Source organism: Aotus nancymaae, unplaced genomic scaffold (assembly GCF_030222135.1).
Source record: "Aotus nancymaae isolate 86718 unplaced genomic scaffold, 86718_ANA_hifiasm-v0.15.2.pri h1tg000036l, whole genome shotgun sequence".
Lineage (NCBI taxonomy): Eukaryota > Metazoa > Chordata > Mammalia > Primates > Aotidae > Aotus > Aotus nancymaae.
This window is the reverse complement of record NW_026988450.1, coordinates 48718652-48737287: the sequence shown is the minus strand read 5'-3', so window position 1 is coordinate 48737287 and position 18636 is coordinate 48718652. Positions and strand designations below refer to the sequence as shown.

General features: G+C 37.4%; 1 protein-coding gene across 6 annotated transcripts in view; it reads right to left on the bottom strand.

The window, feature by feature from the left end:
- Positions 1–18636, bottom strand: part of VPS13B (vacuolar protein sorting 13 homolog B) — an 839649-nt gene that overhangs the window by 76432 nt on the left and 744581 nt on the right. For all 6 annotated transcript variants that reach the window (XM_012455820.2, XM_021675751.2, XM_021675750.2 and 3 more), the window contains exons 42-43: positions 17917–18266; positions 12459–12620 (exon numbers count right to left, since the gene is read on the bottom strand). In XM_012455820.2, the coding sequence (XP_012311243.2) occupies positions 12459–12620; positions 17917–18266 (512 nt within the window). The remainder of the gene's footprint in view (positions 1–12458; positions 12621–17916; positions 18267–18636) is intronic.

Sequence of the window (18636 nt, the reverse complement as noted above, 5' to 3'; positions counted from 1 at the left end):
GGCTGTAGAGAGCTGTGGATGTGCAACCACACTTCAGCCTGGGCCACCGAGCGAAACTCTGTCTCAAAAAAAAATAAAAAATAAGAATAAAGGAACACTTATATCGGCTGTCTATTATGAGCAAGATATAGGATTAAATGATATGTGGAAGCATTACCTTATTAAAGCCCTCTCTTTCTTCTCTTTCATTCTCAGCAAGCATCCAATACAATTTTGACTATATTCATGCCTATCTTCATTCTCTCCCTCCTATCTCAAGAATAGGAGGAGACTATTGTGGTACATTGCAAATGGCCACAAATTCTCTGCAGCAACTCTCATCAAGATCTAGTTCCTTACTGTTTGGATCTGGCTTAACCTTGTGACTTGCTCTGCACAACAGAATGTGGTGGAAGTGATGCTGTGTGAGTTCTGAGCCCACTTTCCAGAGGCCTTGCATCTGCTCTCAATTCTCCTGGGACAGTGTTACCAGGTGAAGAAGATTGGCTAGCTTGTTGGTGAGATCATGTGGATGAGAACCAAGGCACCTGGCAAACAGCCTGCTGACCACTAAATATGTGGGTGAGGCCATTGTAGACCACCCAGCCCTCGCTGACCTCCAAACTGACTTCAGCCCCCTAAGTGAGACCAAGTGAGACCCACAAAAAAACCTTTTGAGTGCACCTAGATGTCTGACCAACAGACTCACGAGCTAATAAATGGTTTTTAAGTCACTAAGTGTTGGAATGGTTTGTTAAACAGCAATAAATATTTGGTATAAACTTCTTCCCATTCAAGGTCAATCCTTCCACTTGTGATCTGAATTCTTTCCTTTTCTTCCCTTGTAAGACTATATGCCATTAGTCATTCTCTCTTCTGCATCATCAATCTCTCTATTTCTTTCTTCTCCTATTTGAATGTGCCTAACTTTCTTCCATTTAAAATTGTTCCTTGACCCTGTGGCTTTCTGTAGCTAATACATAATTAAGACTAAAAAAAAAACAAAAAAAAATTCATGCTCATCTTCACCACTTTATCACTTCCCATTCACTTGTCAGCCCACTGTAATCTGGCTTTTATCCACATGTCTCTACTGAAAGTGCTTTCCTTGAGCCATCAATGATGTTCCATTTGCCAAATATAATGGTCTCCTTTTTTCAATTCTTACCTCACTCAGTCTCCTTAGGACATTTAACAACACTGATAATTCTATCCCTCTAAATAGTCACCTTTTTGGATTTTAAAACACCATTATCTCCTGGCTTTCCTGTGACATCTTGGTTTTCCTCATAGCTCTTATTTCCCCTGAATACATTCTATTTCACAGCCCAACCCCCAAATTCTGCTACTGATCCTTTTGCAAGCTTACCTCCAAGACAGCCCCAGTAATCCTTGCCTCTTGTTATCTGTGCCTTTGTGTAGTCCCCTCTACACTGAACAGGGAAGATCTGTGTAGGATATTGCAAATAAGACAATGAATGACTTCTGAGGCTAGGTCCTAAAAGATATTGTGGCTTCTGCCTTGGATCACTTGATCTGGAAGGCAGCAGCTGCCCTGTCAAGAGACTACTCGATTAACTCTCTCGAGAGATCCCTGTACTGAGCTCAGCGCTGAGGCCTCCTTGCAAGAGCCATGCATTTTGGGGACGAATCTTCCAGACCAGATGAGCCTTCAGATGAGTGCAGCTCCATTTGATGCTTTGATTACCTTATAAGAAATGCTGAGCTGGAACCACCCAGTTAGACCATGCCCCAAATTCCTGACTAACAAAACTGTGGGATAATAAATGCTTGTTGCTTTAGCTACTCAAGTTTTGGAGCAATTTTTTATACAGCAATAGGTGACTAATAGAGATTTAGTATCTATAAATGGGATACTACTGTAACAAAAGCCTAAAATGTTGAGGAGGGTTGGAACTGGAAAGTGAGTAAAAACTGCAAGAACTTGGGAATAGTGTTAGTGAATGTCTATGTACTTCAGAGAGATTATTAACAGAAACATGATGGCCCTAGAGGAGACTGCCAGCTAGGGAGTGAGGAAAATGTTATCGGAAATGGGTGGAAAGGGGATCCTTGCTATGTGGTGGCAGAAAGTTTTTCAACACTATCACCTGCAGTAACATGGAAAATAGAAAATGTGCCTAATAAACTACATGATCTAGCTAAGGAGATTTCCACGCAGTGTTGAAGTGCCTCCTAGCTTCTACCTGCTGATAATATTACAATCCACTAGGGGAGATATAAGCTTAAGGAAGAACTATCAGATAAAAAGGAGCCAAGATTTACTATTTTGAAAGTTCCTAGCTTTATCAGATGCAAATAGTGCTAAAATCAAGAAATGGCTTCCCGGCAAAGAACAAATCCAGGATACAGCCAGAAAAGCTGGATCTAAATATGAAACAAAGAATATACCTGTAAATTTTTTTGTTAAAACCTTAGAAAGACTGAAATTGATGGGCTTAGAGAGCTATTTAAACAAAAGGAGTTCTAAAACACTTACAGATGATGTCCCTCAGTAATGCCAGAAGAATCTTAAAGTAGAGAAGGGCTTATTTAAAAAAGATACATGGGTGTAATTTTGTCTAATATAGTAAACCTCAATAAGAACAACAAGAGACCCATAAAGTTGTTTAAAGAATAATATTGGCAGAAACACAGCCAACTTAGACTGAAAGAGACAAAGACAGTACAAAATGGAAAGAGGCCTCTGAACCTTCAAAATTCTACCAACAGAAAGCAGGCTGGGAAAACTAAAAGGTACAAACAAAAGCTACTTTTCATGGAAACGAATGGGTGACTCAGAGGCTGCAGCCAAGTGCACAAAGCCATGAGCAATGGAGAGCTATTTCCAAGCAGGAGTAGTACTGAGTACTAATTAAGAAACTTCCAACATTATCTGATTGAATTTAAGAATTTCTATGGGCCAGGAACTCCTGTGTGTCTTCTGTTTTCTCCTTTTATGCATGGAAATGTCTACTGTAGTTATCGTTTGCCTGTTTCACCATTGTAAATTGTTCTGCAGTGCCAGGTAACTCTTCTCTTAGCTCTCCTTGGGCATGCTTATTTATTCCCACTTCCAGCTAGGCACCAATAACAGGCCAAATTTATATCTCCAGGTCAGACTATTCTTTTGAGCTCCAGGCTCTTACATCCAATTTGCCTACTCTACCTGTCCACTTGGATGTCTAGTTAGGGAAAAAGGACTAAAAAGGAACTCTGGTTATAGAGAACAAAGTTCTTTTTACTTTAAAAATGTTTTGTAGAGACAGGGTCTTGCTATTTTGCCCCAGGCTGGTCTCCAACACCTAGCCTCAAGCCATTTTTCCTACCTTAGCTTCTCAAAGTTTTGGGATTACAGGCGTGAACCACCACTGCACCCAACCAAGCTGAGTCCTTTACTAGGAACTTTATAAATGTTTTTCATGGAATATTTACAACAACTTCTTAATTATGCAGAAGAGGAAGTTAAAGCTCCAAGAAATGAAGAAATTGTCCATTCTTACACGCAGCTACCAAATCTTAGGAGTGACACTCAGATATTTATGGCTTCAAATTTGTGCTTTTTCTAACATACCATCCCTCCTGCCCTCCAAAGCAGCCTAAAACTCAGTGTATACAAAATGGTTCTCAGGATTACTCTGTTGTGCTCTTACACCCTGCCCCATTTTCTGTCTCTCAAACATTGTCTTACTCAGTTCCCTGTCTTGGTCAATAGCAAAATTACCAACATGTCACCTAAGTCTGAACTCTCAGAGTCAAACCAGACCCTTCTCTTCCATGATCAATAATCAAATCCTGGTGATTTTAACCTCCCAAAAATCTTCCAAACAGACCTCTATCAAGTTAAACCTTCTCTCAGCAATTTAAAGATGTTGTTCCATTGTCTTCTAGCCTCCATGGTATCTAAAGAGAAGTCCGTAGTAATTTGATTGTTGTTTTCCTAACGTGTTGTAAGTAATGTGTTGTTTTCCTCTGGCTGCTTTCAAAATTTTCTCTTTATCTTAGGTTTTCAGTAGTTTCATAACAATGTTCCGGGTATCTTCAAATTTACTTTTTTCTTCCATCATATATTTTATATATATAGGGAGAGGGCAAGACCCTGTCTCCAAATGTATATATATTTTTTAATTAATTAATTTTTTGGAGACAGGGTCTTGCTCTGTTGCCCAGGCTGGACTTCAGTGGCATGATCTCAGCTCTCTGCAACCTCCACCTCCCATGGTCAAGCAATCATCCCACTTCAGCCTCCTGAGTAGGTGGGTCTACAGGTGTGCACCATCATGCCTGGCTAAATTTTTTTTTTTTTTTTGGTAGAGACAGGATCTTACCATATTGCCCAGGCTGCTCTTTAACAAAATTAAGTAACATTTTTTTTTTCTGACTCTCATCTGTCAAGTAATTTTGGGTTATATTACGGACATTGTACATGTTTTGCTGTGGAGACTCTGGATTCTCTTATGACTATACCAAAGAATGTTGATGTTTGTAGTTAATAGGTAACCAACTTGTTTAGATTCAAACTGGAAATTCTCATACCTGGGTGAGCAGCAGCTCAGATTAGTTTACTTCTTTAAGCTTTGGATACAAACTGCATTCAGTTTGCCCCATGCATGTGTGTGGTTCAGCACTCAGCTGAACAGTTGGGCCAAGTTTTAAAATATTACGTTCCCATTTTATGGCTTTCTCCTCTCCAGGGTTTTCTTTTCACTCTCTAGCAGCCTTAGATGCCTGGGCTATTCCCCTGGTCCTGGGCCAGAAAGATGATAGGCCACCCCTGTTCTGCCGTGACTGCAGTTGCCCTCAAGGCAAAGCCACAAAAAATGGGAAAGTCATCCTGTAAATTACTTGCTCAAAGTTTTGACTCCTCTCCAAAATCTGCCTTTATTTAGACTCCAGAGCCTTCAGGTAGTTTTTTGTTTGTTTGTTTTTAAGTTCTTTTCAGAACGTATTGCTGTTATTCAAAGAAATATTAGTTTCTTAGGCATTTATACCATTTAATGCCTTCTACTTTGTCTTAGCTCAGCTACTATAATCTCTCTTACTCCTGGACTATGCAGCAGGGCTCATAGTAGTCTCTGCTTGTATTCTCAATCTTCTCTAGACTATCTTCTCAAATACACTAGTAGAACTTTTCCAAAATTCATCTGTGATCCTGGCATTCCTCTACTTAAACCCGTTCAGTAGCCAAGAGCTGCCCATCACATATTTGTATATCTTCTTGAAATAGACTCCTAGGCTCTTGAGAACATAACTCCTCCAGACACTGGTGTGCTGGAGCTGGCTCATATTTGTTTGTGAAAACCAGCAATTAAGTATTCAGAGATTTTGCAAACTGGTGGTCAACTCATTCACAGCTTGAAATAAGCTTTGGAGTATTTACACCATGAAAGTTGGCCAATCCTACAATCAGGGCTTCTCCATCACTACCACTCTAAGAGCCAGTGGACCAGCACCTATCTCTTCTAGAATTTTTATGACTGAGTGACACTGCACAAAACCTGAAATCCCTTGACCATAACTTGCTGTTTACATATACCTCCCTGGTTCTTTTTGGTGTACTCCCTCCACTATTGTGCACTAGGCCACCCTATACTTATCCTTCAAATTCAGCTTCTGTGGAAAGCTAACTTTGATCTCTCTGGGTACATAGGTTGCCATACCTTCGTGCTATCACAGTCTCAAGAGAGCATTAAAACTTCTTAGCACAGCATACAAGAGCCCTCATGGCTTTAGCCTATTTCTCCCTCTTGCAGCTCCACACATATACTCTACACTGTGGTAAAATTAGTCAAATTCCCCTTCCATGCCATATTGTTTCATGTCTCTGTGGCTTTCACATATCTTGGTCCCTTTAGCTGGAATATTGCCTCCACCCTTACTTCATTGACCTAGCTAACTCCTAGGCATTGACATGTAATGCAAATATCCCTTCTGCCAGGAAGCCTTGCCAGATTCCCATACTCATGTCGGATTTGAAACATTTCCTTTGAGTTCTCATTAAGACTTTGTTCATATCTAGATGCAATTGATTTTACTTCCTGACTCCCTGGCATTTCTTTGCTATGGCTAGTGTTTCCATTGGTCACCCCTCATTTCTCTCTGTCCTGAACTATTGCAATGATATCCTGATAGATTGATAGATACTGGTCATGTCTATAATAATTTGTTTACTTTTCTGGGTTCCTCAATAGAGTTCCTTACAAGAACGTATATAGTTACATGCAATAGATAATACAAGAAAATTTACTGATTAAAATACGCATGAGAAGGAGACTAAATAAACAGCTACAGAGAATTAATGGCAGACAAGAGGGTCTGTGAAAAGACTGAGTTAGGCCTTGAATGCCAGATAATTTGGATATTCTTTAATAAATCATAGTGTAGCCTGTGATGGTTCCTGGACAGAAAAGTATAACAATCAAAGTATTTAGGAAAATTACTTGAGCTGTAGTCTGCAAGATAAATCAGAGTTTTTTTGCAAAACTGTTAACTAAGTGAACAATTGAGGAAACTATTGGAACAGTTTGTATGAGAAGTAATAAAGATAACCCCTCTTGATATATCATTACACTTGCTGCTGTTCCTAAGAGTTAGTATTTGAAGTTCCTTTTAGTCTGTAAGTGAATTTTGGGCAGTGGGGTGCTTAATGTCTCAAATTTAATTTCTTTGCCCTTATTAAGAAGTTGAAAAGTACATAAAAATGTGACAAAAATAGAAAAATATCACCTAGGCTGGGCACGGTGTCTCATGCCTGTAATCTTAGCCCTTTGGGAGGCCAAGGCAGGCGGATCACAAGGTCAAGAGATCGAGACCATCCTGGCCAACATGGTGAAACCCCATCTCTACTGAAAATACAAAAATTAGCTGGATGTGGTGGTGTGCACCAGTAGTCCCAGCTACTCGGGTGGCTGAGGCAGGAGAATCGCTTGAAACCAGGAGGTGGAGGTTGCAGCGAGCCAGTATCATGCGACTGCAGTCCAGCCTGGTGACAGAGTGAGATATGGTCTCAAAAAAAAAAAAAAAAAAAAAATCACCTTAACCCAACATTCAGAGGCAACCACTGATAACATTTTGACATGTCTTTTTCCAGTATTTTTTATGCATTTGCTTGTGTGTTGTTATGATCACATTGTATATATAGAATTTTATATTCTGCTTTTCTGACTTATATGGTAGGTAGCACTTCCCCTATTCCACGTAAAAATGTAAAGATCCCATAATATATCTATAAGATAGTTTTACAGATATGCCATATTTTACTTAACTCCTTAAATGTGAACATTTTGTTGCTTTAAATCTTTTGTGATAAACTGTGATAAAGTTTTTTGTATAAAAATCTTTGTTTTAATTTGCATTCTTTCCAGAGGGTAGATTACTATTAGGAGACTTACTGCATCAAAGTCTATGATAATTTTAATAGCTCTGAAGTTTCTTACCCAATTGCTTTCTAGAAATAAAGTACCAATTCCATTAGCAACTTCAGTGTGTTCAAAATTATAAATCCTGTATTACTTTAAAGCAGAAGAGGCAAACTTTTTGCTTGGAATAGTATTGCCTTTATCTTGTATATGAGGATTATGCATTTGAATAGTGTCTATTCATTTGCCTTTTCTAAACAAACTAACATGCATGTACGCATAGGAGAACATTTGAAAAATTTATCAGCTTTGCCAATGCAGAGTATTTCTTTGTCTCCCAAGTCTGCTTTTTAAGTTTTTAAATTGTTATTGTGGCAACAAGAAATGTGCTTTTTCTCTAAATATGTATGTATACATGGATTATATAAACAAATTTGTAAAGCATAGTAACTGAGTAAGAATTATAGTCTCGTTAATAAAATTGACAACTGGCTGGAAGTACTAAAAGATAGTCAGATAGTCAAAACCTGCTGCTTTCCCTTTTAAACAAATGAAAAAATGACCAGATCTCATTTTAAAATATTGTTACATTCAAAAAGAAACTTTCTGTTATACACTGATTAGGACCAGAACGAGTATAATAAAAAATATTTCACTGTTATTTGGTGAGTACAAGTTAATGACATAAAAGTTGGATTTAAACTATTATCTGTCATTTCTCAATTTCTGGAACTTTGTACCAAGCTTTCAAATGATAAGAATACCAGTTATGTCAGAGTGAAAACAATTTTAAATCAAACCTTTAGTCTAATGAATTTTATCAGTTGAGGAATCTTAAAGCAAGTGTTGGCAAACTTAGGCTTATAGGCCAAATTTGGCATGTAGCCTATTTTTAGATAGCCTGTGAACAGAGAATGGTTTTTACATTTTTAAATGGTTGGACAAAATCAAAATAATATTCACGATGTGTGAAAATTAGATGAAATTTACATTTTATTGCCCATAAATACAGTTTCATTGGCACACAGCCACACTCATTAATTTACGTATCACCTATGGCTGATTTTACACAGAGTTGAGAAGCTGCAACAGACTGTAAAATCCTGAAAGCTCAAAATATTTACTATCTGGCCCTTTACAGGAAAAGTTTGCTTCCTCTGCTTTAAAGTAATACAGGATTTATATTTTTGTCACTATGTGTCACTCTGTTTAATGAATGTTTCCAAGGCGCTCATCAAAATTAATTCTTATCTTGTTATATTTTGCATTTTTTTTTAAGATGAGGTCTCATAATATTGCCCAGGCTGGTCTTGAACTCCTGGGCTCAAATAATACTCCTGCCTCAGCCTCCCAAGTAGCTAGGACTACAGGTATGTGCCACCACACCCCACTAATTTTTAAATTTTTTTGTAGAGATTGAGTCTTGTTATGTTGCTCAGACTGGTCTTGAGAAGTTCTGGCATCAAGTAATCCTCCTGCCTCAGCCTTCCAAAATGCTAGGATTACAAGCATGAACTACTATGCCTGACCTGCAGTTTTAAATATCTGGTATTTTTTCATGAGCTTATGAAACTTCTGTTATATTCACTTTGGATAAATGTTTTATTATTTTCCATAGCTCTGTCTAGAGCCTATTTCCACTTGCTTGATGGTTTGTGATTACTACAATTAAGTCAATAGTAACTAGAATTTTACAATTCTGAAAAAATGCATAATCCAAAAATTGTACATGCTTGAGGCTAAAAGCAAGTATAAATCCTCGTATACAAGATAAAGGCAATGCTATTCCAAGCAGTTTAACCAACGGTGCTCTCAATCAACCAGAAAAGGAAGTTAAACAGTCTCTACATAAATCCTATTAGTTGGTGGAGATGTCACTATAGCTGGTTTGTCTAAATTAAACAAAGCTTCCCTTGACTATGAACTGCACATACTGGCTATGTTGTGGGGAAACATTCCATAAACTCACACTTCTAGTCCCTAGATTCAACTTAGCATCATGTGACATACTTCTTTGAAGACCACTCCCTTTCTGGTTACTGTTCTCATCCAACCTGATCTAAAGTCTACTGAACTGGAATATTTAAGGGCCCTTTGTGATGGCATCTATGATTCTGTGCAGCTGAATATGTTCAATTATTCCCTAGAAAATAGTTTTCTTCTTCCTTTGTTTGTTTAGGCAAGAAATCATTGTGAGATATCCAGAATGTTAAGTGATTCTGCCCCAGAGCATGTGTTAGAAACTATAAGGAGCATTTTATGACTTTCAATTCTAAAAGGTTTGTCAGCTTTGGATTTCTAGAATTGGTTGTGTCCATGTTTCTTTTCATCCTATTGGGACTTACTGTTGTTAGCAACCTCTTGTGTGGTTTTAAGATATCTTGACCTCTTTGAAACCTTTCCAGGTGTCACTGCCACTTTCTTGATCTCTGCAATGTTAGTTACATTGTTTAGTGGAGTTCAGTTCCATGAACTTTAGAAATCCTCTCTGAGACTATGAATTGACTAACACCCAAGGTAGCACAAACATGTAGACACAAATGTTCCTAAAATGAAGCTTGCTGGGCAATGCAGGATATGACTTAGAGTCTGGAAAAAGGAATATTTTGCTCAATTGTGCATCTATGACAAGCTCCAGGTGCAGTTTGAAGCTGAGTGGCTAGTTTTTCTGATCCTCATGTAGCCTCTCATTAGAACACAGCAGAATTTGCAACTGGGAATGTAAGGAATTCCATGAAGACCCTCCGGGCCCATTAAGGCTTCTGGCTTCAGAGGGTCCTAAAACACACTTACATTAGCATACAGAAATATAGTAAAGAGACACTGTTTTTTCATAAATATCCTCTAGGTTTTAGTCTCAAGAAGATTATAATGACTGCAGCTTATTTAAATAGTTGCATCCAGAAGATGCAGTTACAAATTTAAAAGAAAATACAAAGTTTATTAGGTATCTGTTTTATGTTTACAGTTTGTCATTAAAAAGCTCCTTTTATTTTTGGTAATACAGTTAAGACTTTGCGAGCATTCATACTTGGACTAAGAATCCCCCTATAGGTTTAACTTTAGATGTGGCCTACTATTTCAGTGATTTCTTAGCCCTTCTTTTCAAACTTCACAGCTTGGCTATTCTAATAGACAAATCATGTGGCCAAAACCTAGGGGTGTGAGACAATGTCGAAGTGACACTGTACTGAGAATCAAAAGATAAGGAATTCAATCCTAACTCTACCACTACCTAACTTAACATTTCTATCTGTTTCCTTATCTATAAAATATGCACAACAAGTAATACATACTGCACAGGAATGCTGTGAAAATAAAACTTGTATAAATAAAAATACAAGAAGGCTTTGAAATAGTGCAAAGGAGTATGAAAATGAAAGGTGCTGGTGACAGTGGTTGTCTATTCATTCGTTCCTGCTGACACAGAAACTATATGTCTGTAATGTGAAAACTGCTGCTCCCCACCCTCCTGAGCCAGTGGTTATAATCACCCTTCCCATCCTGCCTCCAGTGTCCAGGGAATCCTAAGAGTCTCTGATGGATATGCAAGCTATGCATCTTCAAATGACTATGGAGAGTTAAGCTTCCTCTGCTTTGCTTTCTAGCAGCTAAGGCCTGGAGCTTGCTGCATGTGCAACAGTAAAGTGGCTACAGGTACAGTATACAATTACACTTAACTGCAGCTTCTCAGAGGCTTCTTTCCTGTCCCTCATAATTCATTGCTGGGAATGCAATGACAATGGAAACTTAGAAGATCTGAAAGGTTAAACAGCAAGTATTACCATGAGTTATCTCTAGGTGGTTGGGATTATAGGTGTTTTTTGTTCAGTTTTGTCAGTGTACCTGTATGCTCTTACTTTTGCAATCCATAGGAAAAAAAATTTAAAAATAGACGATTTTGAAAAAAATAAAACACCCTTTAACTATGTTACAAGTGGAAAACAACTTAAACACTTCTAACACAGACATTTCTCAAGAGGAAAATTAGAAAACAAAGGCATGTGATTTACCCTAAAAATATGAGTGCAATACCGTATCATACAAGAAAATTTTGAAAACACTTTTATGAAAAAAAGACATGTATTTCAGTGTCCTGCCAGATTAATGTGAAGTAAATATATTCAAATAAGAAAAGCTGCATGATAACTACTTTTCCAAATTGTATACCAATAGTGTGGCAATCTGATGAAAAAACAAGTAAGAAATCAGAATCTAGCTACCCTCAGATGGAGCCCGAGGGATAATGTATTCTGAGGCTGGTCTAGAGACCAGATGGGAAAACTTGTTCTCTAATCTAATGACTTTCTTTTAATCACAAGCAGCAGTAGTTTCCTTATTACCCGCAGCTTAAGAAATACATTATTCTTGAGAGTACTTCCTAGGATTTCTTTTGCTCACTTAAGACTACATCTTTGTATTTAATTCATCTTCGTATTATCGCTGCAGGGCACATATCCCTAATTATTCCCATCTAAAGGGACAGGAAAATGAAATTAGACTCCTTGGAAAGCAGACATCCTTTGGTATGTCTTTTCTCAGTGTTCCCTTGGACATAGTTTGTCATTGTCCTCACTGCATCACAGATGGTGAGCCGTCTTTGGAGGGCAAGGCCTGTGACTTACCTGTCTTTGAATTCCCAGTGCCTAGCACGTGCCTGGTACCAAGGACACACACAGAAAAAAATGTGAAGAAACAAAGAATAATAATATCTAACACATAATGTGTACATATTAATGCTTTATACATATGAATTCACTTAGTCCTTAGAACCCTATGAAATAGGTACTACTTTTATCCCCATTTTACATATGAAAAAATTGAAGAACAGAAAGTAGAGCAAGGTTACACAGAGCTAGGATCCAAACCTGGCTCTCGAGTCAGCCTCTTCATCACCACACCCTGCTGCCCCCCAAGTGCGTGCTAAACAGGAAAATGCTCCAGTCCAAGAGAAGCCTGTGCTCCCATTTCTAAACCCTCTTGGGTTTCTGTCAGATGTAGCTACACTGTGTGGTTCCTTTGGAGACTTAAAAAGGGAAATAACTGGACAGGCACACAAGTGCAGAAGAAATGAATCCCCAACCTTAACAATGGCTGTTTGTAAGGGTGTTTCTCAAATACCTGTGGGGATTTGTGAGAGCGCCAGCTGTACTGGTGACTGTGGAGACTCGCCAGCAGAACATTTTCATCAGTATCCACCTGGCCAAACCGCAGTGTCTCCTGTGTGTCATTACAGATCACAAAATGGCTGAAGACCAACTCCTCTACCTCAGGGCATTTGTTCTGAAAGAAAAAGGATACGAAAGCCAATGTGGATCAGATTAATTGCAAGATGTTTGGCAGCTGTCTGCCCAGTGGCGATTGTTACAACACAGAAACCCTAAAAGATCTGTTGTCATTAGCTCTGGTATACAAAGTATTCTATACTGCCAGGATAAGCACACACAAAAAAATACCTTTAAGAGATTTTAAATGTTCCAAGAATGTGTTTTGATTTATACTCCCTCAAAATAAATCATACACACTGAAGAGTAAAAGAACAATGAGATCCCTCAAACTTTTAACATTTCTTAAAGTGAATTAACATGCTACAAAGAGTGCTATACTGGGTAGTGCACGTTTTTGAGCAGAGTACTGGAGGCTAGAATTACCATGTTCCCGGCCTTCTAAACTCAACAATCAAGACCAATTACCAAAGCCACAGTTTGTACCCTACAGAAAGTAAGAATCATTTAGGTAAAACATCCCCAGATCCCTTAAGAGGGAGGGTGGATATGTGTGTGTGTAAATCTGCTCAGGGAGAGATGTAAAAACCATAACTTTCCCTCTATTGTTAAGAGGCTGAACATACAAAACAGATCAACTCCAGAGTCAGTGTAAGCCAAGTTGCAGTTTTCATGAGAAATAATGTTAGTTGAAAGTTTTCAGTATCTGTTTCAGTTAATAGTCATCAATCAGCTAAAATCCTTCATTAGTCAGCTAAAGCGCAGCAAATTAATAATACATTCATGTGTTGATACCTCCTTTCTCATTTAATGGTGTCTCCACTGGTTGCTGTTACATTAAAACAATGGCAAAGTGATAAAGTATTTCTGTGCTTACTCTTTTATCACTCTGGTTAGGCTATGGCTTAAAAACAATAAACATACTTTTGGTAAACTAAAAGAATGCTAAATAAATAATTACTTGAGAATATAAGAAAAAGATCATAAGTAGTTAATTAATTTGCAGATAATGGGAGATAACATGTAACTGAGGCTTCTCCAGTTGGCCTCTATTTCCTGCCTATGTATCTAAATAATGTCAAAATGCCACACTACATCATTTGCTACTTTACTTAGAAGTAGGGGAGTAAACAGAGATACAACTTAGAAGCACAGTGATTCAGGTACACAGGAGGCATGAAGCCAGCTAACATTATATCTCATGAAAACTGCAACTTGGCTTACACTGACTCTGGAGTTGATCTGATTCCAGACTACAGATGAATATACCTGGAATCTGGCCTGGGGCATGACCAGACTTGTGCCTATCAGGGTACAGACTCATCTTGGGAAACAGAATCTACTCCTAGTCATCCAGAATGCCCTTGAAGTAGGTGGGCAGGCTCCATGCTGCAGGTGGTTAAGTGGCCCTGACACACCTCATTCTTCTGGAGGCCCCTGAGGACTTCTAAGCCCTCTTGCTATCATCCATATATTCCCACTGAACTGAACCTTGATTGACAGTCACACTAATCACCAAAGAAGTTTCTGGCTAAGGGAGACAAAGTACTCATAACAACAATCATCCGTCATCTACCATACTACTCTCTACTATGGCTTTTAGTTGGTAGCAATGATTTCAAAATTTGCCTGCTGTTGAGTTTTAGATGTCTTGTCTTATCCAGACCCTGCCCATGCCTCCAACTGCATCTTGAGCTACTCTTCATTTACTGAGGGCATTTGCTCAGGACACTCCAGCTCCACCAGCGTTTTCCAGTTCCTCTAGTACTACGCTGACCTCCTTCCAACTCATCCAACACATCAAACTACTTCCTGCCTCAAAGCCTTTCCCCTGCATGGACATCTTTTTCTCCATCTCTTGCTTCACCAATTTGTTTCTACTTAACTTTCAGATTCCTGTTTTAAGGTTGGTTTTAAGAACAGCCTTCTGAGATCCTCCTGAGGTCAAGTTAGATTCTCCTATTTTATGCTTACATAAGAGTCTATAGCTCACCTTCAGAACACTTGTTAATTTGTACCATTATGGGTTCAAAACTGCCTCCCTCATTAGACTCTATGCTGCAGAAGGGCAGCAACCAGGTCTGTACTCTTTACAATTTTCTGTCCAGTATCCAGCATAATGCCTGGCCGATAAATATTTAGGAAATAAACAAAAACCACAGTAGATTTAATTTGTAAAATTATAATTATATATTCACTATACAAAGTTAGAAAATACAGGGGAGGAGAAAGGGAGGGGAAAATTAGGAAATACAGAAAGTATAGATTTTAAAAAATCTTTAATTTTAAACTCAGTGATAATTACTATTAACATTTTGGTGAATTTTCTTTAAACAATTTTTCCCTTCTGAATGTCCTGCCTGTTACTATTCTAGTCTATCCTATCCAATCCTTTCTTATATATTTATCTGCAAACCTTTAATCAAACTGGAATCATAGTATATAATTAGTTTTGATGAGATTTTTCCATTTAGCATTATATAATCAACATGAACTGCTCTCCTTGTAAACATTTTCTCTCCTTTCAGTCCGGGTACAGACATGAAGAAAGGGATATGATTCCAATCTCCCACTTAGTTACACATCCTGAGATTAAAATTCAGTTTTCATAATGAATTGGGATCAATCTTCTGTTAACACAGAGGTTAAGTTACCAGATGGGGCTCGAGTAGAAAAAAAATTATACTACTTCATCTCTAAAAACTGATCTTTAATACATGATGAGGGTTTTAGGAAAATATGTAAATTAAAGAACACAAGGAGGTTGTTTACATTTTTCTAAAGAATATTCAGAGTCCTCAGGGAACTGTTTCTCTACTGCTCCTTCATCTGTGGAGTTCATTATAACTGTAATAAGTTTAAGCATTTCTTGGAATGTTTTAAATTCTGTTATAATATTTAAAAGTTTGTATGTATTTGATGTCACATCATAGATGTCAAGCCTCAGAATGCTCACTTGGAATCGTAATTAAAAGATGGCTTATCCACATTTAAGTTTCATGGAGTGTCATGTAGGCATTTGCAATTAAAGATACCATTTTGGTGTAAGGGAAGACACATAAGTGTAACCTTAATTTAAGAAAAAAACCCTTTTAATACTATTTTGTCCAAATCTGGGAAAGTGATATAGAAATGTAAAACAAACTGCAAATGGCATTTTGGATCCTTAATCTGTTTTCACAAAACAACCATCATTCATAAAAGAAAAAAGAAAATCTGTAGCCAGAGAAATCAGACACTGATGAAGGCTTCTGTTAATCTTGAACTCATGACCTAAAGGTGGAAGGCCAAATTGTTTCATGCTTCAACTGTCTGGTCCATCCACACTGGGTAAAAATGACTTGTCTCCAATATGAATCCAATAAAAAGTATGTGGAGAACTCACATCACTTTGCTTGCTTATTAAATTCATGTTTTTCACTGGCAGCAATTACACTGCATGTGAGCAGTATACACACAATAAAAACCAAGTTTGGGAAACTAAACTCCCCCTTCTAAAGGGAATAAACCACATTCAGAACATCTTAGAAACAATGAACTTAATAACTCTCTGTAAGCCCATTTCAATGTCAAATGTCCTATAATTTCAAAGTAGTGCACTTGCATATTTACTTTAGAATACACAGGGTTACGTGCCTACCACATTAAAACTTGGTGGCAAGTACCCTTGACATGAGAGGAAACAAGAAAATTACAGCAACAATTACAGAAGTATATTCTCTTGTGGCTCATGTTAACATTGCCAAATCCCTGTATAAATCAGAACCAACTATTCATAGAATGTACCTGTCAGCAATATGCTATGTGACATATGGCTCTACTTAATCAAATATACAATTCCATTAAAAAAAAACTCAGAATATTCCTTCAAGGCACTATGTTAGCCAGTCAGTCATTCACACTCTGATGTAGTTTAAAACATTTAAATATTTATGCACCATATTTTATTTATATGTATAGCTGTGTCTAAGAGAGTATTTTTACCTTGGGAAGAAACTGGCATTTCTGAAGGCCATTTTGCAGTAGTCGCTACACACGAGTCCCCTTATAATGGCTCTGATACCAAGACAAAAATATCCTGGGTTTAAATGCTCTATCAATGATTCTTTTATATTTTCTAGGTTTGTTTTTTATTAAATGCATTGTTCAAAATATGACCAAAAAACAGAAATTGGAGCCACAGAGATTTTTTTCACATGGCTATTTGAACCAGCTGCAAAGATTTAGATCACACGAGCTCTTATTTTACGCATGTCCTTTGCAACAAGAAAACCATGGAATGCCCTTAAAAAAGATTTTAAAAATATAAAACAGATGTGTTATCTTCTTTCCCTTTGCTATTGTAGTGCCATGTTAGGTAATTAATTCCTTGGTCTTGTATAGGTCTTCATGCATATAAAGAAAAACATTTATTCCCATACAAATTCTTAGAGAACTAAAGCTCCTCTACCCCTTCACTGCTCCATCCCAAAAGGAGCTCAATGGGGGATGAAGGACCATTTCTCTTGGGGATCCAGCTTTGCACAAATGTGTGTAACATATACAAAACATGGGTGAAATGTCTCAGCTTAAACAGCAACACAAACTTGATGGCAATACAATATAACACTAAAATCAGTAAGGAAAGCAGAAGTGATTTGTTCTAAAATTACTCAACATATTAAAACCCAAATATTCTGTGAAGTTACTTTTGTGAAGCAGACACAGACAGGTTTCCCATTTTAAATATGCCACTTATCACAGACTTATACTTCATCCCAATGGTTAATTTCTGATAAGAAATAAAAGTTTAAAAATTATTTAAAATAATCAAGGCTAACTGATTAAAAAAAATCCATCATTCAGTACTTTTTAGTGAATCAAAAAGAGTCAGAATGATAGTAGAGAAAAAATCTAAGACTATTGTACTCACATATTTCATCTTTTTGCTTTTTTTATTTTGTTTGAAAAGGTGGAATGCTTATCATCAGAAAGGCTCACACAGGCTCTTTATTTCTGTAATGGACACTTAGACAATTTGATACATAGCTAAGTCGAAGTTCTGGCAAACTAAAGCCACAATACTTGGAAAAAAATTCTGGGAATATGTTACTTTCCACACAGATGTGGTACATTAGTCACAAAAATGTGGGCATGATCCCCAATGCATGTGTAGAGAACCCATATTCTCCAAAGTTTTTCAAAAATAACATGCATCACTTTGCCAAAACAGAGAAGGCCTCAAGTATAATGGTGCCCATCAAATTCTTCATTCTCTCACATTTTTGTTTGCGTTTAACTTATTATCAGAAGTGATACATAACCTAATAAAAGATCATATGTGGACAAACTGTAAACTTCTGGAATGTGCATACCTGTTGCCAAGCTTGTATTGCAGTGTTTAGAGAATGGACTACATGCTGTCCAACGTTTACAAATACAGAGTCAACTATCATGGTGCAGTCAAGCAGCTTTTCCACTACGTCGCTGGAAACTGCCATCTGCCCGAAGATGCTGAAGGGTTTCACCACACTTTGCATAGTGACATTTCTGCACTCGAGAAGTTTACAGTCTGCTTGAGCTGAGAACTGGATCTCCTGACAGACAGAACCATTATTCCACTGTCGAAGATACATGTGTGGTTCTCTGAAGGAAACAATCATGTATTCTAGTTCAGATGGCATACTTCTATCGGAAACAAATGGCTGTAGGTACTGTGGTGCAGCTGTTGAGAAAACCAACAAGGAAAACAGCAATTAAGATGAGCCAATACTTTGTTAAAATAAAGAGTAAAATGACATTCAAACTACTTACTTTTTGATTATTGAAATTAGTTTTTGGTGTTTAACAAATTCAAAGTATTTCTTGAAGATATAATCTTTGAATTGCCATTTTATATTTGCAAACAAACTGTTTTGTTCAATTAGGCCTCTTAAATATATGTTGTCCAAAAGTTAGTTTCAACAAAAAGTTGATCACAGAAGTCAATAAATATATGAAAAGCAGATAGATTTAGATTCTCTATCTAAAGAGAATTTTATAGAACTGTTCTGTATCTGCCAATCAAATCTCAAAAACAAAAACAAAAACATGAC